At 50.8% G+C, this 23810-nt stretch overlaps 1 protein-coding gene across 2 annotated transcripts in view; it reads right to left on the bottom strand.

Annotated features, from left to right (window-relative positions):
* Window positions 1–23810, bottom strand: part of LOC144949293 (ephrin-A5-like) — a 191207-nt gene that overhangs the window by 20085 nt on the left and 147312 nt on the right. For both annotated transcript variants that reach the window (XM_078879238.1, XM_078879237.1), the window contains exon 2: window positions 21849–22144. In XM_078879238.1, the coding sequence (XP_078735364.1) occupies window positions 21849–22144 (296 nt within the window). The remainder of the gene's footprint in view (window positions 1–21848; window positions 22145–23810) is intronic.

A 23810-nucleotide genomic window follows, 5' to 3' on the forward strand; every position in this document is an offset into this window, starting at 1 on the left:
TCCCTGCCCCTGTTTACGAGCGGGCTCAAGGTGAGAGGTTAACTACCTCGCCTGGTATGCAGAAGGTCGTGGGTTCGATCCTGACCCTGACGCCTGCTGCTGCATATTTGAAGTTGGCATGTCTCTCTCTCTCTTCGCGGTCACGTGGATTTTTTTTCTCCGGGTCCTCCGGTTTTTCCCTCCACATTTAGAATCGACATCGCACGTTTAGAGCATTTGGCTGCTACTATAAATGTCCACGTGATAAGCCACATGGTTGAGCGATCATTTGTGGCCAGGTCACTTCTGAAAAAGAGCTACACAGCTCAGTGGGGCCTTACCTGGTGACAATAAAAAATAGTTTTAGTTTTTACTCCACTGTCGATGACCGAACGCCCTCCACATCTCCCTATAACATAAATATACGTACACACTCTCCTGTTTGTGCACAGCATGTCGAAAGGTGGTCGCATTTAGATGCTGTATGAACCCAAATTGAATTCTATCGCAGTGTGAGCCACCGAGGCTTAGCCCGTGGGTGGTAGAATAGAACTCTGCTGAATGTACTGTCCAAAGTCAACGGTTACAAAAAAACATACACACAAAATGCCCCCGTTTGTATGGATCGGACCGTAGGTTAAATGAGCTGCTGGCTAATTAATGGTGGATGAGACCAGTGCCAGATTAAGCTCGTGTGGGACCTGTAGCATATGTTAACACGTTCCTTCGGAGTGGACAGGTAGGAACTTGGTTGGACAGCGCATTCGTGCGATCCGTGTCACGCGGCGCAAACTGCATGGGGCGGCGCGGGTCAGGATCGAACCTACGACCTCCTGCATACCAAGCGAGGTGGTTAACATCTCGGCCCCCTCCCCCCCCACTCTTCTTCATATCCGAGGGCGACAATCCCATCTCAGGTGCACAGGCAATACCGATGAAGGGAAACATTAACCGAACAGCTCGCATAGCCAAAAGAGAGCTACCTTAAAAATTATCTCAGTCTCTGTGACACTTTCTTTTCTGAACAGATAAATTGTCATCGCTACGCTTGCCCCGCATCTACGACAACGGGCGGCCCGACGGAGGACGAACGGATTTCGGACGGAGCGACGGGAACGGGAGGGTAAGGTTTCCGCAAATCAATAACGAGGGGGCCTGTCAAGTTGACGCGCTGACAACCACGGAAGCCACGGGAAGCCCTCCGGCCGATGAATCCCCCCGCCGATTTCGCGCCGTGCCCGGGCGAGGGTTTTCGACGTCTCGTTCCGTTTCCCGATAAAACAGCAGGCAACGGCTGCGCCGTCCACACACTCGGTGCTGAAGGGTTAATGTGTTTAATGTAATTACATTTTCCAATGGCTGGCACCAGTAATCTAATTTTACCTCGTTCCCCGGAGTAAAAAAAAAACACACTGAAGATGGAGAGAGGTGTGGTGAGCGAGCTCAGGACCGGTTCGGGTGTCATCCGTTTGGCTGACGTTTGCAGTGGCGCGGGACTCGAACTCAGGCCTCACGGGTTCACAGGGGACGACGGCACACGAACCACCCCTCGCCCTGTCATTTCTATCGGCTTCCCTCAAAGTGAGGCGGTGTTCCTGCACGATCCGTAAACAGAGGTTCACCTCCACGTCAATCATCCGGATGATTAGACCGGATTCATCCAGGCTAAATAAAGAATCTGATTCTAAATACTCAAATGCTGGCGAAAGAGGTCCCGTAGATAGAAATGCTCAAGCCGAGCTATTAACACTTCGATACTTGCAAGGCCTTTGCATTGTGGCATTTCCTGGCCTGACACTCGTGAGACAAGGCCATAAATGCGGCTGTCTCTGGTGGAGGCCAATCAGTTTAGAAGTCAATGCGTTTATTATTATCAGAGCATGTTTGTTTGCATGTTCATCACAAGTACGCGTGGTTAATGCAGAATAGATGCCTTGCAAAAAGTATCTTTTTGGTGTTCAAACATCTTAACACCGCCTGTTTTATCGCCAGAAATGGTAAAAAGAAAAAAAGCCTATTCTTATCTTTTTCATAACGTTGACACTGACGAAAAGGTCCCATAGACACATTCACAACACTGGCATCGTCAGGGCTGTGACCATCGACCGGCTGCAACCCAAGAATGCGGTGCAATGTACAATCACAGGGCGGCTGAAACCCGGATGTGAACCCAGGGTCTCCACAGTGCTGGCTCGGTTGCTCCGGCACGGCCAATTTTGATCCCCCTGAGACAGACACGCGGCCAACTCGCCCCCCCCCGTCCCCTCTTCATCCCTCACGCCCATTTTCTTCGCCGGTCACCGTTCCGGGCGTTGCGCGAGTGGACAGCTGCATTGACTCCCGCCATAAATAAATGCGTGCATGTTGAACTTCTTCCACGCCGTAACGTGGCCAACCGTACTAATCATGCGCAGATGTAATGTGCCCCTGCGCAATTCATCTGACAAACTGTAAACACTTTTTATTGTTACCAAGCAAGGCCCACTGAGCTATATGGCTCTTTTTTTCAGAAGCGACCTGGCCACAAATGGCAAGTGGCTTATCGTCACGTGGAAATTTATTCCAAATACTGTACTCCGAACGTGTGTTTATAAAGGTGGAGGCAAAAACTGGAGCACCCGGAAGAAAATCCACGTGACCACGGGGAGAGAGACATGCAAACGCCAAATATACAGGTGTCAGCATCGAACCCCCGACCTCCCGCATACCGGGCGAGGTAGTTAACCTCTCACCTTGAGCCCGCTCGTAAACAGGGGCAGGGAGCTGACGACACGGGTGGCTGGGGGAAGAGAGGTCAACAGAGAAGTACGAATAACCTCCCTCCCTCCCAGTGAGGAATGGTTGACTGGGAGTAGAGTGCGAGGAGAGTGGAGATGTATGGATGGTGTTGTGGAGGGGAGTAGAGTGAGATGAGAGGGGAGAGGTAGGAGAGTGCGTGGAGGGGAGTAGAGTGAGATGAGAAGGGAGAGGTAGGAGAGTGCGTGGAGGGGAGTAGAGTGAGATGAGAGGGGAGAGGTAGGAGAGTGCACGGAGGGGCGTAGAGTGAGATGAGAGGGGAGAGGCAGGAGAGTGCGTGGAGGGGAGTAGAGTGAGATGAGAGGGGAGAGGTAGGAGAGTGCACGGAGGGGAGTAGAGTGAGATGAGAGGGGAGAGGTAGGAGAGTGCGTGGAGGGGCGTAGAGTGAGATGAGAGGGGAGAGGCAGGAGAGTGCGTGGAGGGGAGTAGAGTGAGATGAGAGGGGAGAGGTAGGAGAGTGCGTGGAGGGGCGTAGAGTGAGATGAGAGGGGAGAGGCAGGAGAGTGCGTGGAGGGGAGTAGAGTGAGATGAGAGGGGAGAGGTAGGAGAGAGCGTGGAGGGGAGTAGAGTGAGATGAGAGGGGAGAGGTAGGAGAGTGCACGGAGGGGAGTAGAGTGAGATGAGAGGGGAGAGGTAGGAGAGTGCACGGAGGGGAGTAGAGTGAGATGAGATGGGAGAGGTAGGAGAGTGCGTGGAGGGGAGTAGAGTGGCTTATCGTCACGTGGAAATTTATTCCAAATACTGTACTCCGAACGTATGTTTATAAAGGTGGAGGCAAAAACTGAAGGACCCGGAAGAAAATCCACGTGACCACGGGGAGAGAGACATGCAAACACCAAATATACAGGCGTTAGCATCGAACCCCCGACCTCCCGCATACCGGGCGAGGTAGTTAACATCTTGCCATCGCGACTCTCCCCTGTGCAGGCAATGGAGAGGACGCACCAGCGCTCCGGAGGGTGTGATCGCCGTGGAGATGGAGCGACGAGATGAGCTCGTTCGCCGGAGCGAGGTGGAATTCTAGATTTGAAGCTTTCGTGACTGCAAGGATTCATGCTCTTAGTTTTTCGGTAAAGTCACGTAGGTAAAGAAATGAAATTAAAATTAATAAAAATTAAATAATAAAAAATCACGACGTTTCGGAAATTTGCTGTATCAAGTGTTACAGCAAATCTGGCTGTGACGGTCCCACCTGATGACGGAGACTTGTGTTGCCTCCGAAACGTCGTGATGTTTTATTATTTTATTTTCATTAATTTTAATTTCATTTTTTTACCTACGTGACTTTACCGAAAAAACGAAGAGTGCGAGGTGGAATGTTGCGTCGCAGGGAACCGCGGGGGGGGTTGCCAACGGGAAAAAAATATTAACCATCGCAGATTTTCGTCTTGGTTGTTGTTGCTGTTGTATATACAGTATATATAACAATCGACGAAAATGAACTGCAGGGAATGATGGAACAAGTTCATGAAGGCCTGTGCGCAGAGGTAGGGCTCCAGATGAATAAGGAGCAGAGCAAAAGTCACGCACGAGGATTCCGACGACACAATCGAAGATATGTGTCGGCAGGACACAACTGGAGAGCACAGAGGAGAGAGAGCGCGCGTGGCATACGCCTCGGGGAAGTTACTGAAGGTGGACGGAAATGAAAATAATTGGCGATGGGGCGGCGATGGGTGATGTATAAAAACGAGGAGCCCTTTGTCCGATCCCAACCTTGGTATGGTCTTCAAAAATGCAGTTCGGAACGCATCTTGCCTAGGGTTTCATTCAATGACGTGGGGTCGAGCGATCGGGTTACCCTGCCTGTCCGTGTCGCCTGCCTTAAATAATTTATGGTGGTGAGTGCAAGTCCCTATCCCTTTAGTGTCCCGCGTGACTGTGTGCGCGCGTGAGCGTGAGCGAGCGCGTGAGTGTGCACGTGAGCGTGCGTGTGAGCGAGCGCGTGTGAGTGTGAGCGAGCGCGTGAGTGTGAGCGTGAGCGTGCGCGTGAGCGAGCGCGGGAGCGTGCGTGTGAGCGAGCGCGTGAGCGTGCGTGAGCAAGCGCGTGTGCGAACGCGTGCGTGTGAGTGTACGCATGAGCGTGAGCGAGCGTGTGAGCGTGCGTGTGAGCGTGCGTGAGAGCGAGCGCGCGAGCGAGCGGGTGAGCATGCGTGTGAGCGTGAGCATGCGTGAGCGTGCGTGTGAGCGAGCGGGTGAGCATGCGTGAGCGAGCGCGTGGGCGTGCGCGTGAGCGAGCGTGCTCGCGAGACAAACACAGCAGGCAGCATTATTTGTCCCTTTCGGAAGGACGAGCAAACGTTCCTGTTGCATTGGGTGGCGGCGTGAAAAGGTACACAGATTGACACGGACATAATCCAGCAAATGATAAGCTGCCGATTTTTGAGGAGGCCGTTAAACCCCGCGGCGGGTTGATAATGGCCAAGTGGCGATGGTCACGATGATCAACAGCGGCGAGACTTTCAGGTGCGTTCAAGCAAATCGCCGATTTTTTTTTATTGCAACCACAAAAAAAACGGACACATTTGCCTCCTTCTCCCGTTCACCGCTTGTTACGCGCGTCACGCGTTTACCGCTCGCGGCGCGTGCCCCCGCTTTAAATTTAGACGGAAATAAATTAATAACGGTGCAAATCAACGATACTCTTCGCCTGCAGGGGCCCCAGGAAGCTCCGCTTGATATGATTACATCAAAGGATGCAGGGATCGGGTTTCGGAAACCACATTACACTCGGGCCGACAGCAATATGAGGAGAGGCCTGCTCTTCCCTGCATTGCATCACCGAAACGCAATTACATAAGCGGGTTATGGCTAGGGTACTGTGGGTCACAAGCGCCACGGATAATGATGTTTTGATTGAAGGCCTGCCGACCGACATCGTGACATATGTAATGTTTGCATTAAAGTATTTGCTTTGATATGACTTTTCTTTTTTATTTGATCCTGTATATTTAAACCGAAACCGTGGAGAACTCTGCGTTTCATCGTGGAGCGAGCGCGTCCACAGCGTGACGACTAATCCGTGCGCACGTACGCACGTGCGCACACGTGCGTACGCGCGTGTGCGCACGTGCGTACGTGCGCACGTGCGTGTGTAAATGTGTGGTGGGGAGCGGTGGTGTAGCGGTCAGCGCGCTGCGCTACGAACCTGGCGACCCGAGTTCGATTCCCGCTCACAGCCAACACCGGTGACGATTGTCTGAGCCGGTCCTGGGCCTCCCCTAGGTCGATTCAATCTTAAATGAGTACCTGGTGCGGTGTGTAAACATCGCCACTGGGGAGACAAAGGCGGCCGGGCGTGGTGCTGACTACCCACCCGTTCATGTACCGTGCCGGCCTTCATAGGTGCTACTCGCTAACAGCACTTGCCCCAACAGTCTGTTAAGGCAATAAATGGGATCTTTCATTTTGTACGTTTGCCCAGAAAACCTCCTTCTAGACCACCGTGCGACAATTTCGATGAATGAGTCGTCATGTAAAAGCTAATGGTTTGTTGTTTGCGAGAAAAGATATTGATTTGTTTTGTTACAAACTAAAAATGTTACCGGAGTATCGACCCACTCGTTACCTATCCATATACCGTTGATGATTGCCTCTTGTACCGTTGCAAGCCCAGTTTCAAAATCATACAACAACGCACAGGCACGCGACATATTCTTGGTTCTTTCGGTAAAGTCACGTAGAAGGGAAATCATAAAATAATAAAAATTAAACAAAATACAATTATGTCTAATTTGTATTATTTCCCTTCTACTTGTCTTTACCAAAAGAACCAAGAATATGAATCCGTGCAGTCACGAAAGCTTTAGATCGAAATTTAGGCACGCGACACTTTTAATCTAATCTAATTTTAATCATTTACAGGCGCAGAGCGCGCTCACTCAAGGCGCTTGACACAGCTTGCAAAACGATGACGGAACGGAATGATGCAGTCGACACGGGGAGGGGGTGCTTCAAGGTATTGAGGACATGAGTGACAGCGATAGAGGGGTGTTTATGGGCATCACGAAAGGGTTGGGGAGGGACGGGAAGGAGTGGAGGGGCGAGGGGAGGGAAGATAATGGGCGATGGGGAAGACGTGAGGCTTGAAGAGAAGCGAGGAACGGAAGGAGGTGAAGGAGGGGGACCGCTTCATGTACAGAGAGAGTGGTGAGTCCATGGGCAGTGTTGAGTCTATGGGCAGTGTTGAGTCCATGGGTAGTGTTGAGTCCATGGGTAGTGTTGAGTCCATGGGTAGTGTTGAGTCTATGGGCAGTGTTGAGTCTATGGGTAGTGTTGAGTCTATGGACAGTGTTGCGTCTATGGGCAGTGTTGAGTCTATGGGCAGTGCTGAGGCTATGGGCAGTGTTGAGTCTATGGGCAGTGTTGAGTCTATGGGCAGTGTTGAGTCTATGGGCAGTGTTGAGTCTATGGGCAGTGTTGAGTCTATGGGCAGTGTTGAGTCTATGGGCAGTGTTGAGTCTATGGGCAGTGTTGAGTCTATGGGCAGTGCTGAGTCTATGGGCAGTGTTGAGTCTATGGGCAGTGTTGAGTCTATGGGCAGTGTTGAGTCTATGGGCAGTGCTGAGTCTATGGGCAGTGTTGAGTCTATGGGCAGTGTTGAGTCTATGGGCAGTGTTGAGTCTATGGGCAGTGTTGAGTCTATGGGCAGTGCTGATTCTATGGGCAGTGTTGAGTCTATGGCCAGTGTTGAGTCTATGGGCAGTGCTGAGTCTATGGGCAGTGTTGAGTCTATGGGCAGTGTTGAGTCTATGGGCAGTGCTGAGTCTATGGGCAGTGCTGAGTCTATGGGCAGTGTTGAGTCTATAGGCAGTGCTGAGTCTATGGGCAGTGTTGAGTCTATGGGCAGTGCTGAGTGTATGGGCAGTGCTGAGTCTATGGGCAGTGTTGAGTCTATGAGCAGTGCTGAGTGTATGGGCAGTGCTGAGTCTATGGGCAGTGTTGAGTCTATGGGCAGTGTTGAGTCTATGGGCAGTGCTGAGTGTATGGGCAGTGTTGAGTCTATGGGCAGTGTTGAGTCTATGGTGCTGTGTTGAGTCTATGGGTAGTGTTGAGTCTATGGGCAGTGCTGAGTCTATGGGCAGTGTTGAGTCTATGGGCAGTGTTGAGTCTATGGGCAGTGCTGAGTCTATGGGCAGTGCTGAGTCTATGGGCAGTGTTGAGTCTATGGTGCAGTACTGAGTCTATGGGCAGTGCTGAGTTACTCGCCTGACACGTGACCTCGCCATCGTAGGGCGAGAGCGCTGCTCGGTTCCCAGCGCCCGTAGGAGAAGCTCTCGTCTCTTAATGAGAAGAACTTTAATTTGACGACTGCAGTGCGAGTCATCAACGGGCTCCTCATTAAACGGGAGATGGGAATCGTGACGCGGCTTGCGTTTGAGCTCTTAAAAGCGAGGTCAAAATCTTCAAATGAGTTTTTTTTTCCGACTTCAAAATGGTCTTAAATTGGGTAATTATTTTTTTTTCAAGCTGAACAATACTGCCAATCGCGCCGTTGGGATGGCAAAGCAAAGCACTGCTGAGTAGTACATGGGTACAGTGTGCGGTCGATGCAATGGTCGTTCTATGGATAGACTGGTGCCCAGCACAGGAATGTGGAATTTCCACCACTTGCTCAGGGCCATCAGCGGTTGACGAGTATTGTCCAATGACCATTTCGCCTCTTTTATTTGCGATTAAGTTCAAGTTTCAAGTTGATTTTGCTTAACCAGGTGAAAACTCCAAAGACCGGGATAGGAGTCTCATTTTGCTAAATAAATACAAATTCAAATGCAGCCATGAAGCAAATAGAAATTAGAGCAGTTTTAAAATATTGCAAACAAACGTAAATCGACGTTTCGTAATTAATAACCTGCCCCTGTACATGAAGCGGTCCCCTTCACTAACCTCCTTCCGTTCCTCTCTTAAAGCCTCTCCACCTCTTCTCCATCGCCCATTCTCTTCCCTCCCCTCACCCCTCTAACTCCTCCCCAACCCTTTCGTGATGCCCCTAAGCATTTAGTACACACCACACCAAGCGCTCAATGTAGGCAGAGTCCATCTAGGAGAGGGTTCGGCAGCAGTTCTAACATCGGATGCTGCTGATGTTAGCCACGGCTAAGGGGTCGAACTCAAAAGGTCGCCGCTTTTGCAGGCACACCGTGCCACCGCACACAAAGGTCCCCCGTGTGGACTCAAAACCGGCTGTTGGGGCAAGTGCAGTTAGCGAGCACCTATGAAGGCCGGCACGGCACACGAGGGTGTGGGTGGCCAGCACCACGCTCGGCCGCCTTTGTCTCCCAAGCGGCGACGTTTACACACCGCACCAGGCACTCATTTGAGGCTGAGTCGATCTAGGGGAGGCCCAGGACCGGTTCAGATAATCATCACTGCTGTTGGCCGGGCGCGGCAATCCAACTCGGGTCGCCGGGTTCGTAGCGCAGCGCGCTAACTGCGACACTACCGCTCCCCACCGCACACGCACACACGCACACGCGTGCACACAAAGACAAAAGATCCTCCGTATAACCTTGAACAGACTGTTGGGGCAAGTGTTGTTCGCGAGCACCTATGAAGTCTGGCACAGCACACGAGGGTGTGGGTGGCCAGCACCACGCCCGGCCGCCTTTGTCTCCCCAGTGGCGGTGATTACACACCACACCAGGTACTCATTTGAGGCTGAGTCGACCTAGGGGAGGCCCGGGACCAGTTCAGATATTCATCACCGGTGTTGGCCGTGAGCGGGAATCGAACCCGGGTCGCTGGGTTCGTAGCGCAGCGCGCTAACCGCTACCCTACCACACACACACAAGCGCGCACACACACGCACGACCTTACGCGCACACATACGTATACACACAATAGGCCCGTGTAGGCTGTACACGTTTCCACAGGCGCACGCGTCAGTGTTGCGGGCGCGTCAGAACATCAGTGCAACATTTTGTTGAAGCTGTTCTTTCTAAGGTTTCCACATTTTCTGGTCTCAGAAGCAAAAGGTCCTGTCACCCATGTCTAAACTGCGGCAATCACACCAGGCCTGTCCGCTTGATATTCAGAAACGAGCAGCAACTTGCGGGCATAAAAGTGCTCTCCTGCTTTGAGACTGTGCTCAGGTTTTCTGGCAGGCTCGCGGCTTGGGGGAGAAAGACTCAGTCCCATTGTATCTGATGAGCTTTGGTGCACGAAATCCTACCCGCTATTTCCCAGTGGGCCACAACATGGAATGGCGGGAGAGAGAGAAAAAAAAAATGGGTCAAAGAAATTTAATCTCATCCCAGTGAATACTTTGCCTAACTATTGTTATTTTTACACAGACAAGTTCCCCCCCCCCCCCAAAAAAAAAATTCTCGACAGCGCCGTACGCACGAAGCATCGGGACCTTCTTTTCGTAATTATTTCATGGGGTTTTTTTTGTGTTGCCAACATTTCTCGGCCAAGTAATTGTCCAGAGGAAGATATTATTGACGCTTCTATTTTTACTGATTTGAACCCGAATGTCTGCATTTTTTTTATGAGATGGACGTCTGGGGAGAAAGGGGGCGGCGGGGGGGGGGTGTCGTGATGATGATCTTTTACTTTATTTGAACCCGGTGTTTGAAAAGCGTTCAGAACATGTTTGGCCTATTTTTTGCCCGTTTTATTGCTGGCGCCCTCGCCTTGTTGGCAGTCACAAAACAAAGCGTCAATTTGGGAGAAAAAAATCACGCGGAGCGGTGCGATCCCATGTGTCTGAGCACTGCCGGCGCAATAATTAATTCTTCCAAGAAAAACTAAAATTCTTCCGGTGGCATCTTTATCTCTGCACAACACAGGGTACACTGTAGCACACACACTCTCCGATGAGGCTGTGTTTACCACCTGGCAGCCAAACCCAAGATATGAATCCTCCAGAACTGTAATTTAGACGAATTAAGGGAAACAGCATAATTGTTATACAATGGCTTGTGTGTGTGTGTGTATGCAGTTATTTATGAACTGGGATGAGATGACTCACAAACAAAAAAACAAAAATCACTACACCTACTTGGAAACACATTTTTTCACAGGTGGCTGCCCAGATTCGAACCCCATTATCTCAGTGGTACTGGCTCAGTGCTCTGACCTTTTGGCTAGCCGATCGCCTTGGTATTTTAAACTGTCGCCCACACACAGAGACAAGTTATTGTGTTGTTGGTGCTGTGGTGAGTGTGTGTGCGTACGCGTGGGTGACTTTCGCCCGTTAGACCACATGACGCAGCGCTGCTTAATGGGGCCACACGTTGCTGATGAGACTTAGAAAGTCAAAACTGGTCAATACGAATTAACACGTAGGCTTTCGTGATCAATGTTAGTCATTCCTCTCCAACATACGGGGGGGAAGGATGGGGGAGCTGAAGCATTAACTAATTTGCACGTTCTGTTCACGTGACAAACCTGACTAATTGGTTGCGTCTGGTTGGAGGCGGGGGGAGGGGAGTTTAAGACGCATTTACATTTACGTGAAATCCAACCCAGGAAACTTTATCGTGGTCAATAAAACTACGCTGGCTTTCGCGGTTGTGCTGTATGGGCTCACCGATGTGATTTCCGGTTGCGCCATGTGTCGTTAGTTTAAACCTGCTGGGAAGCATTTGTCTGGAACGCATGGTGAACAAAACGTTGTTTTATTTCGTGGCAACGAAGCACACTTTGGTAAGTTGACTTCAACGTATAATTCGAATTTTTTTAAAAAATATTCATTAAGATGTGCGCTTTTCCCAATGCATAATTTCGGCTCCATTTTCATCAGATTTTTCAAAATAAAGCAATAAACAGAAATCCCCCACCAACCTTTTTATGAAAACTTAATCGTTCATTTACGTACTATACGTTGAACTTCTTTCGCACCGTAGGTAGCCAACCGTGCTAACAGGAGGTATGAGTGAAAAGGCATTGTGGGTAGAAGCAGTGCATGATCATCGGTGAATACCCATTAGCGTTTCATGGGTATCTCAAGAACCTTTCACCTCACTGAGTGTCAGGCAGTAGTGGGTGAGCAGGGGGAAGCAGAGGGGGGAGGGGGGGTCGATGTTGCTTCATCGTATTCCCAAAGAAAATAAAAACGCTCGGGTACATTTTCAAATTTGGCTAAACATGGATGACGACGCCAGCACGCGTGGCCTGCTCTTTTTCAAGCAACGTCACGGGATTTTTCGCGTCCACTGCCAAGCATGCGGCGCGTACTTACGGCCAATACAACCCGTGACATGAACCATGGCGATCTCTGGGTTCGAACCGCAGGGCCTCCGCAATGGAGCGGCGAAAACCCGCTTGCGAACCGTCGCACATGCGTCCAATTAATAACGTCCAACCAATTAGGCCGCTGCTCAAAGGGGGCGACGGATCGCAGAAGCATTTCTGAGCTCATTACCTTTTGAATTTTCTTCCCCCCCCCGCTCCATTCCTCCCTTTTCAATTCCCTAAGCGTCCCTTTTAGTGAACCTTTGAACAGGATGCAGAGCAGGCCCATTTAAGAACTCGCATCTCAGCCACGTCTGTTTTTTTTCTCTGTCGGGAGTGGCCAAACAGAGCTAAACACACAAAAGCCATTAGCGTTTTTTTTTGCTGTTACTGCTGCTGCAAATATCTCTAGTAAAAAAAAAGGGAGGGAGACTAAATTAAAGAAATAAATCACGCTACGGTAATTGGCATGTTTACGAATCTCACCGCGGACAAAAAAAAAAATTTCGTTTAACGTCGCTCGGCTGCATTTCAACCCCCCGCCACCCTCCCCCCCCGCCGCCCATCTTGAGGGCTTCTGAAGAGTGAAGCCGGTCACTGAACTCTCAGTTGAGAGTCCATAACAGATGTTCGCACTCGGCGTGAAAAATGGGGCCGCGAAAAGTTTACGCAAAGCATAAAACGTGCTCGGCTCGGGAGCGCGTGCAGGCTCATCCTGACCCCTTGTCATGTGATCTCTGTCAAGTGGATCACATCGCGGTTGGCATAAATCAGCCCTCTCGAGTCTCGCGTCTCCTCCTTTTATCGACGTTGTTTACTATTCCGACCGACAGGACTCCTCTTTATCCGTGACCCTATCGCCCGCGGGAGCTGAAAGGTATCCAAAAAAAAATAATACTCTCATTATCCGTGCCCATATCCTTCCTGTTATCCGCGCGTCTTGACCGGACCCCACATGTTCCTGCCGGCCAGTCGGGGGCATCACGTCGGAACGCCTGTTTAGCCACACATGTTCCGTGGCTAAGGGTAGTTTGTTCAGCATATTCTTCTGTTAAAGTCATGCGCTATTTACTGTGGATAACACTGGTCAAAAAAAATAAATCTGGCCTGGACTTTTGCAGCTGTGTTAGACTAATTTCAGGGTGCTGATTCCAAATCTGATCTCAGATTTGCTCTATCACATCTCATGTTTATGCTATCGGCATACCCCATTTTCATTGATTTTACCCGAAATTAACTCTGTCACTTATGATTGCAAGTTGTTGCGAGTCAGTGACTGCTTTAGTGTTAAAATATGGTGCTGTATTTTTAGGATAGTGTGTTTATAATATCAGTTTATGTAGATATCCACATTTATTTAATATTTTTCTTCTGCAGTTTTTATTGAAAATGCAATATTTGACATCTCAAAAACCTGATGTGATAGACAAAAACTGATGCCAGATTTGGAATCAGCACCACAAAATTACCTTAAACCCATTGGAATACCTTATGCCAGAAAAAGTGTGTTGACCAGTGTAATTGGAGTAAAGCGTTACAGTTCAACGGATTCCTTCCTGTATAAATAAATATTCAGATTTTGAATTGGTACGTTCTTCCCCTACATCACCATGGTTAAGAGGAGTTATTCTATATGGGGCGGGAGAGAGACACGGGGGGGGGGGGGTGTGATTTGAACACTCGGCTTGCAACCGGAAGGGTGCCAGTTCAAATCCCGATCAGGGGGTCAGCTCGGCCCATCATCCTCCTCCCCGGGGTCAATAAGGTGAGTACCACCTAGCGGGAATTCATGAAGGTCATCCGGTAGACGGTCTGGGCTCCGTCATAGGAATGTGGAAATGTTCGCTGCTGGCTCATGGTCAAACAATGGCGATGTGGGCACTGCCCCACTGCTTCTATAGGGGAGAGCGAAATGGCCCCGAGGCTCTCCCATGGTCGTGAACTTACCCCGTGCACCATTTCATTCCGGTGGCGATTGCGTCGCGATCCAAAGTCCGTGACAGGAACCAACAAAGCCATTCCCGGGTCCATAAAAGGGAGGTTCCAGGAGGGTCTCGCTTCCCTGCTCACCACGGTCGGTTTCGCCGTTGCGTCTGCACGTCGCAGGAAACCGACGGTGTCCGCAGGAAAACCCAAGCACGTTGCTACAAGCCACACCGCTCAAATTCCACAGCGCAGATAACCTGCTGGGAACCTCCTCACGCTGTCCTGCCCTCCCACAGACACAACCCAAATGGGAAGGCGTTTCAACACAGGCACCATCCTCCGCCCGGCCTCCTATCAAATGCCACGGACCGCGGGCAAAACCGCACTTGCTGGGGGTGGGGGGCGGGGGGGACATCAATGCCAAATCCATACTGACGTGCCGGCTAGAACCCCACTCGCATCTCCTGCATCTCCGTGCCGCGTCGAAAGCCCGGCGGACAAGAGCCGACCCCAGCCAAAGGCTGCCTCCCAAAGCGGGCCGACGTACGGACGCACGATTGCCACCGCATCGGGCAGTGGCCTTCGGTGAGACGGGTCAGCTTTTGTTACTTTTCGAACGACGCGATGGCTCGACAAGGGGACGGGATGCCTGAACCTCGCTACACGGGCACGGAGACCCCCCGCGCGGTCGCAATGCGCGTGCGGCGAGCTCGAGATCCAAGCGCTGGGTCTCAGCGGTGTCGGCTCGTTGCTCCGACACGAGCACAGCCTTTGGCTCACGCAGCCAACCAAAGCCTCCTTTAAAAAAAAAAGAAGTGTATTTTTTGTCATATATTTATAACAGAAATCTTGGTCCGGATTTATTTTAAACAAAAACATTTTATTTCCATCCCAGCCCGCTCCCCCGGACCTCCCCCGCCCCACCACCTCGCCAGCTCCCCCCCCATCCCCTGCCCTCGCCAAGCCGCGTGCGTTCACACTCGCACAAGCGCAACGTGCGTGCGCTTTTGTCAGACGGAATTACACGCGGCTGCCTCGGATGAATGAATAATGCAGAGGTGCCGTGAAACCCGGCGCGCTCGCTCGCTCGCACGCAACCCTGCCACTCGCCATCAGCAGCGCCAGCGCCACGGAGAGGGGGGTGGGCGGAAAGACACGCGTGACTGCACCGCACTGCACCGCACCGCACGACACCGTACCATACTGCATCACACTGCACCGCCACACACACACACTCACAAGGATCCCCCGTATAGCCTTAACAGACTGTTGGGGCAAGTGCTGTTAGCGAGCAGCGCCTATGAAGGCCCGCACGGCACACGAGGGGGTGGGTGGCCAGCACCACGCCCGATCGCCTTTGTCTCCCACAGTGCTGATGTTTTACACGCTGCACCGGGTACTTATATTTAATGCTGAGTTGACATGGGGGGAGGCCCAGCGCCGGTTCAGATGTACATCAGCAACGTTGGTCGTGAGCGAGCCTGGGTCGCCAGGCTCGTAAGCACAGCGGATCGTTACACCGCAGTACTCAGGGAGAGGTGGCGATGGTTGGGGGGGGGGGGGGGGCGGCCTTCATCCAGCAGTGGATTGACCATGGCTGATGTCGATGCTGGTTGTGTGTTTGGGGAGGAGTTTCATGACGAGGTAGACCGAGCAACGAGGACACTTTTGACGTGGAATCGTGAGAAGGATTCTCCAAACGTGGCGTGTGATTCAAGGCTGTCGTCGGCTGGCAGTAAAAAAAAACATGGTTTGTTAAAAGTTTGGAGCCTAAAAAAAAAGGAGAAAAATTATAGGCTTTTTTTAATATGTTAACGCTCTGCCACTGGCTACATTATAACGGAGCATAGCGAATGAAGTTAGGCAACTATATAACCGAGTGAAAAGAAAGTTTGCTAAATAGATCACGCAAATAAGGGCTCTGGTGCTGTGTGAGTTTGCCCTCCTATCGCTGCGTGGACAAGCAGTGCAATGACCTCCGCCCCCCTCCCATAGACTTGTTGAAAGGGCTGTTAGCGAGCACCTATGAAGGCCGGCACGGCACACGAGGGGGTGGGCGGCCAGCACCACGCCTGGCCGCCTTTGTCTTCCAAGTGACGATATTTACACACCGCACCAGGTACTCATTTGAGGCCGAGTCTACCTAGGGGAGGAGGCCCAGGATCGGTTCAGATATTCTACACTGGTGTTGGCCGTGAGCAGGAATCGAACCCGGGTCGCCGGGTTCATAGAGTAGCGTGCTAACCGCTACACACACATGTACACACATACACACGTACACAAAGACAAAGATCCCCCGTCTAGCCTTAACAGACTGTTGAGGCAAGTGCTGTTAGTGAGCACACGTACACACACACGTACATATGTACACATACACACACATCCGCAAGTGCTGTTAGTGAGCACACGTACACACACATACGTACACACGCACACACACGCACACACACGTACACACACACACGTACACACACACACGTACACACACGTACACACACACATCCGCAACTTTTCAAATTTTCCAATCAGCAGCGAAACGAATACATGGGCAAAAAAATAATCCAACAATTACCGAATCAGAAACTTCAGCCCTTCTCGAATTAGAAAACATCTAATCATGCGACAGCAATTTAAATTAAATAAAATGCACTTAAAATTTAGCAAATTTGCCAAAAATGCAACTCGACAACCCACATTGCTTCAGTATTTTTCTAATTTGCACCGGTGCCATGACCGTGTTGACAATCAACAAAGGGAACTTTTTGTTAAATGAATCATCCTCTGCTTGAGCATTCTACTTTCTACCTAACCCATTTATGTGCCTTTCTCATCGTCATTAGTCAAGCTTCAATATTTTTTTTCATTTAAAGGTTTTTTTTTTACATTTTAATCCTTGACCGATTGAAAAGAATAGCCAATTTAAAGGATGGCTGGTTTAATTTTTGTTCGCGCAATGCAATCACGGGGAACTCGTTGAGAATTGGATGTAATAGTAAATCATCGAACGAGGCGATGTATCATAACTTCTCTTGCCGGCGTTCCGTTCACATTTCAAGATCACTTGAATCCTCCCACGTCGATCACGGCCGGCTTAAGGAGATTGCCTTTAATTGAGCAACAAAATATGCGTGGGTTTCCGCGTCGTCTCCAACGCGCCGGGCCCGCGAGCGAGCGAGGGCGAGGGGACGTTCGTTTGTGTGCGTGTGTGTTGGCCTGTGTGTGTGTGCGTGTGTGCGTGCGTGTGTGCATGTGTGTGGGCCTGTGTGTATGCGTGTGTGTGCGCGTGCGTGTGTGCGCGTGTGTGTGCGTGTGTGCGCGCGTGTGTGGACATGTGCGTGTGTGCGTGCGTGCGTGTGCATGCGTGCACGTGTGTGTGCACGTGTGTATGCGTGCATGTGTGCGCGCGTGCGTGTGTGCGCGCGTGTGTGTGGGCATGTGTGTGTGTGCGTGCATGTGTGTGTGCGTGTGTATGCGTGCGCGTGTGTATGCGTGCACGTGTGTGTGCATGTGTGTATGCGTGCACGTGTGTGCGCGTGTGTATGCGCGAGTGTGGGTGTGTGTGCGCGAGTGTGGGTGTGTGTGTGCGAGTGCGTGTGTGAGTGCGTGTGCGTGTGTATGCGTGCACGTGCGTGTGTGTGCGTGTCTTTTGTGTCGACTCGACTCGACCTCAAACGAGTACCTGGTGCGGTGTGCAAACATCGCCACTGGGGAGACAAAGGCGGCCGGGCGTGGTGTTGGCCACCCACCCCCTCGTGCGCCGGGGCCAAAATGTATAGGCGCTGCTCGCTAACAGCACTTGCCCTAACATTCTGTTAAGGCTACACGGGGGATCTTTGTCTTTGCATGCGCAAACAGGCTGGGGGGGTCTCACTGCGCCGCACACTCGGAAACGAATTTCGAGGCGCGCGGCGCGCAAACAATCGGTCTCGCAACAAAGCGTCGAACTTAACAATCGTGCAGCGACGTGATGAGAAACAATTAAAATGTATCTGGCCTCTTTACTGCCGCCTCTGGCAACGGGCTTGCACTCGGAATCATAAGGAGACGGAGTTTGAAAGCACGGGTGGGGGGCGTCGGACTGAGCCCAATCATCTGTCGCCCACCGGCAGCTAAAGCGTCTTCGGGCTTGCACGGCTTGGCAACGTACGGTGCGAAAGAAGTCCAGCGTACAGGCGCACATTGTCATCGCCGGCTCAGGGCAAGCACCAGGCCAGGAAGATTCTGGGCCAAGATTTATTTTTATAGGCAGCGGCCAGCGGCCAGCTGAATCCGAACCGATCCCGGGAACCTCCTGCCCTTCGAAAATCTGCAATTGTCAGTGACACGAGGTACACCATGGGTAGAGGACTGACACAGATCTTCAAGTTATTATTGTTTTAATTATTAGGTTAGTAAAAATAATGGCCCTGAGAGATGACGAAGCCTCGTGTTGTTTCAGTTGATCAGTTCAACGATGCACCAACGTTCATATTCCCGGACGTAAAACTGACAAAAATTTTACTTGGAACACTGTTTCAGCTATCCCAGCCAGCATGTTTCATAACTCTCAAACGACAAACCACACGCACACACATTCAGACAGACAGATTGTATATATTACAAATCATTTCCATTGTCCCCCGAGTAGTTGTTATTCGGTAGAATAGAAGGAATTCGGAAGAATAGAAGGAATTTGCATGTTCTCCTGCTTGTTCCGCGGCAGTTGACAAATCAAGTGGAACACGTGGCACACATGGCACGGGTGGCAAGGTTTGTGGCACAGGGATCATGGAATCCCACAGGGGCATGTCGCTTGCAAAACAGACATACACGCACATCGGTGCCGTGACTCTGAAATCCTAATTAAGCAATTCCTATATGGGTTTTAATATAATTATTTTGACTTTCCCAAAGGGGGTGTTTTGTATATGTGTGTTAGTTGGTCGGCCCTAAAGGATTTATTTCAGTATACTACACACTTATGCGCAGCATGTGTGTTTAAATTAATTTTAATTTCATTTTTTACCTACGTGACTTTACCGAAAAAATTAAGAAAGCGTAACGAGTGCACTGAGATTCGGAGGAGGCGTGCGAAGGCTTTGAAATTAAGTGTAGTTTTCTTGGCGATATTCTGTCCGGGTATCTCTAATGGGATCACCGCCATACGAAGAGGCACGCGTATAGGAGTGGCCCCAGAAAGCCGGGACACAGAGGGTTATTGCATTTATATTAACGCTGGCATTAAAACACTTTAATTGTTTATACTTTGAGTTAATATTGCATCGACTATTAACGTTGGTATCTATTCTATTTCTTCTCCTTTGTGTGGGGGTCACCCCAAATCCGTCGTTTACAAAACCAAGGACCAGGATTCAGACGACAAAATAAAAGTGACGAATGTTCCACGACTGCACCTGCAAAGTCCTAAACTCATTTCAAAGGATAATGCATGCACCCGTCAATGTATGACAGGAGTCATCGGTTTGAACATTTGTTACAATTAATTAAATAATACCCCATGCGATTTTATTTAAACAAGTATTATAACCCTACGAGTGCCTGACTTTTCAGCCACCCTGAATAAGAACAACACACGGCGACCTTCCATTATCGCGCAATTGCCCCGCATGGAACGTTCGCTTACAAATCGTTACACCGTGTGGTCGTGAGTTTTTTAGGGATGGGATGGGGTGGGAGGGGGGGGGGAGGAGAGGGGGGAGGAGAGGGGGGGGGTGAGTTGGTGTGAATGCTCTCCTCTCCGCCACAACGGCGCGATCCTCCAAGGAGCGGGGAAACGAACGGACGTGATTCTCGACGCTCGGCTCGCCGCACGCTCCGCGTCTTGAACCTCTTGCCCCTCTCGTCGCGTTCGAGAGGACAGACAGAGGTGGGGGGGAAGGCGGCGGGGTGCGGGACCCGTCGACAAATCCAGCGCGCCGCCCACGAAATTTCCATTTGTTTATGTCGAGGCCGTGAGCGACGCTAATTTGCACGGCTCTCTGGATGTCGCCAAAAGCTGCCACGCGCTCTTAATGAGAGGCGGCCCTCCAGCTATTAATTAGCGATGCGGCGTCGAGCTGGTGAGATGTGCGGGAGAGGGGGGGGGGGTCAGTCGGGAATGATGTTTAACCTTTGCTGTAGCCTACGTGCCATGCTCCTGGGACAGGCAACACGGCGTCGGAGGGTGTCGGAGAACGAGTGAACGAGCGAGTGAGCGAGTGAGCGAGCGAGTGAGTGAGCGAGTGAGTGAGTGAGCGGCGGACGCAGCGGAGTGCATTTAGAGAAAGGGCAACCTCTTCAAATCTCTCTCCTACCTGGGGACCCCCCCCCACCACCCCCTCCTGAGCCGAGCCATTCGATGATTCTGCAGCGGCGGTAAGCTGTCGAGTGGCGTGCGGGGCGGTGTAATTGCACGGGTGACCCGCGGGCAGGAGGGAGCCCCAGAGGCCCCCCTCTCCCGGGGGGGGGGGGGGGCAAACTCGATTCTAAAGTGCAGCGAGACGATGGTTCATTCGTCACCAACGACTGCGCATTCTCAACAGACAATGTAAACGAATAACTAAACTCGTTTTATGTTACCAGGTAAGGCCCGCCAAGCTACAGAGCTTTTTTTCAGAAGCGACCTGGCCACAAATGATAGCTCAATGACGTTGGCTTATCACGTGGACATGTATTGCAGCCAAATACTCTAAATGCATGTTGACCTGGAGAAAAATCCACACGACCACGGGGAGAGAGAGAGAGAGAGAAACATGCAAACTCCAAATATACAGCAGCAGGCGTCAGGGTCTGGATCGAACTCAAAAACCTCCTGTATACTAGGCGAGGTATTTAACATCTCACCACCGTATCATGGTTTACTTTGGTAGATCCGGACAGAAGTTTCGGGCTGGGAGGGATTCGAACCGGTGACTCCAAGGCCAACTGGCTCAATGGGCTACTCAGCTGCCCAGGATCAAAGCCAACAACAACATCATCAACGCCACCATCTTCTTGGTTCTTTCGGTAAAGTCACGTAGAATGGAAATAATCAAATAATAAAAATAAAGCATAATAAAATTATTCTCACGACGTTTCGGCCACAACGCAAGCAGCCGTCCTCAAGTGGAGAACAGGTCTGTCGAGAAGACAGAGTCTGTGAGAATTATTTTATAATGTTTTATTTTTTATTATTTTATTATTTCCATTCTACGTGACTTTACCGAACGAACCAAGAAGATGAATCCCTGCAGTCACGAAAGCTTTAAATCGAAACGCCACCATTGTGATGATGACGATGAGAATCATGATGATGATGATGATGGAAAGGATGATACGTTGATTTCCTGACGGGAGAAATGATAACAACAATGATGATTGTGACAGTGACGCTGAATGAATTTGACAGGGACAGGGATGCTGCCGATGCTGCTCATTTTAGTAATGGAATTTTCGGCGCGAATAACAATGACAGAAGTAATGATGCCACTGCTGCTGCTGCTGCTGCATTGATGATGATGGCTTTCTAAGTTCCCAATCGGAGCATTATTACGATAACTCTGAACATTTATTAATTCGTTAATTCATTATTTATTTTGCTTGGTAGCAAGGTTTTCATTTGCTTGCTGTGTACGTGTGTGTTGGGATTCTTTCGCGCCGTACGTAGCCAACCGCGTATATGGGATTTGGACCTTGTATATAATTAACGTATAACGTTGTCGGTTGCTGTTGGCATGAATTCCGCTATATAAAACGAAAGTATTATTATTTACAACAAAAAAATTATATTTACGGCGACGCAAAAAAAAATCGCCCTGCTGCTGCTCCCGGTGAAGACGACCCACGAAATCAATGCGACGATGACGATTGTAACGACGACGACGACTACGATAAGAACGATGGACGCTTCCGACGCGGCTATTTCCCCCCCTACCGCCGACAACGACGGCACAGACCGATCGACAAAGAACGACCGCAGCATCGACGTCACCGCGCCCACGGCCACCACTCACAGATGTAGTAGTACTCCTGGCCGGGGAAAAACTCGAACCCCAGCGAGAAGGGAGTGAAGCGCAGAAACTTCTCGGAGAAGCGCTGGGCGCCCGCCTGCCCGTACGGCTTGTTGCAGTTCCAGCGCATGAAGCCGCTGGCGTGGTCACATGACCGGTAGCCGTCGTAGCTGACCAGGTAGAGCGAGTAGCGCTCCGTGCGCTCCTCCGGGGTGGCACGTGCGTCCGAGTAGTGCGGGCAGTACACGTCCAGGTAGTCGTTGATCTGCACGTCCAGGCTGTAGTCGTCCCTTTGGAACCTGCGTCATAGCGGGAGGGGGGGGGGCGGTGTAGAGGGTTGGGGGGGGACAGGGGAGAGCGAGGTGAGTGAACTGCACATCTCGAAAAATTGTCGTCGATTCAACTCAGCTTCGCGAGAAATTTCCGTCGCATCCCGGGAAAACGTCGAGACCTCATTCAAAGGCCGCAGGGGAAAGAGACGACGAGAGAGAAACAACGCACGCGGCAAAGAGCCTCCGATGGAGAAGATACAAGAAGCACGGACTCGGTTGGCCTTGGGCAGATAGTACCAAGGACGGAGGAGGCCGATTGCCTCGCCATTGCTGGCCACGTGGACAGAGCACGGGGGAGCTCAACGGAGACAAGTGGCACCGCGGGAAGCGACTGGCCGTGGCCAGAGACTGGATCGCGTGGAGACATTTCAACCCAACATCATCAGCCAACGCCTGTTGATGGCCAGCCGGCGGACGAGAAGACGGCCAACCACTTGGTTTGTAAAGTTGGTTTGTACTGATTGAGCCCTCCCCTCCCAAACCACCTCCACCACAACCGCCACCACCACAACTGCCGCCAGCACCAGCACCACGAGCACCAGAACAAAATGCAAAGATCCCCCGCATAGCCTTGACAGACTGCTGGGGCAAGTGCTGTTGGACGAGTAGCACCTGTGAAGGCCGCAACGATTAGCACGGTTGGCTACGTGTGGTGCGAAAGAAGTTCAGAAGTTAAACGGCACACGAGGGGGCGGGTGGTTCAGCACCATGCCCCGCCCGCCTTTGTCTCCCTAGTAGCGATGTTCACACACCACACCAGGTACTCATTTTAGGCTGAGACTACCAGCACTAGCAGCAACAAATATTTGACGAATTGTGACGATTAAAATTTAAGAAGCGCTTTTTTTTTGTGGTTGTTGCTTCTATCGCGACGACAGTTTCGAGCAGTGGTTCTTAACTTTGGGTGTGAAATGCCCTTTCTGGGTGTGCGAGACGTGGCCAGATTTGTTTTCATCGAAACACAAATTATGCATGGACACCAGTAGCTGCATATGCTACGGGCCCCGCACTTTCAAGGGTCCCGCGCTAAATGATTTCAAGCTATCAATTCCGGTTCAATGATTCTGCACTTGCTGTATTACTATAGTACTACATTGCTTTTTACGAATGACTGGGGGTTTAAGGTTAGCGATTTGTCGTATTATCTGGCTGTATAGCAAATGAAAAAATATAATTACTTTTCTATGCGAGTAAAAAAAATTGTGTTTTTATATTTATGTGTTAGTTAGGGCCCATGAGTACATCGACTTTGTTTCATCAAACCTATGTATTAACATTATACATTGTTTGACGATACCAGTGGCTAAGAACCGCTGGCATAGAGGCACCACGGTATGTGTTGTCTGTCGTAAGGCGTTGATGATGATGATGATGGCGGCTGGCTTCCAGTGGCTTGCGGGCGCATCCACATTTAAATAGTCACCTATTGGACCATCGTTCTGACTGAGGACAAAGAAAAAACGCGAAGCTGTGAGCTCTCAGCGGTCGAGGGGACAAACAAAGAGTTATATCAGGTCGGGAATAAAGCCTTGGAACATTAATGATGATGCTGACGCTCATGATGATGGATCAAGTGCACTGCTGCACGTCAAAGGGACCATACAGGGAAGTGACAAAGCCTAGCCAAGGCCAC

Source organism: Lampetra fluviatilis, chromosome 53 (assembly GCF_964198595.1).
Source record: "Lampetra fluviatilis chromosome 53, kcLamFluv1.1, whole genome shotgun sequence".
In the NCBI taxonomy this organism is placed as follows: Eukaryota; Metazoa; Chordata; class Hyperoartia; order Petromyzontiformes; family Petromyzontidae; genus Lampetra; species Lampetra fluviatilis.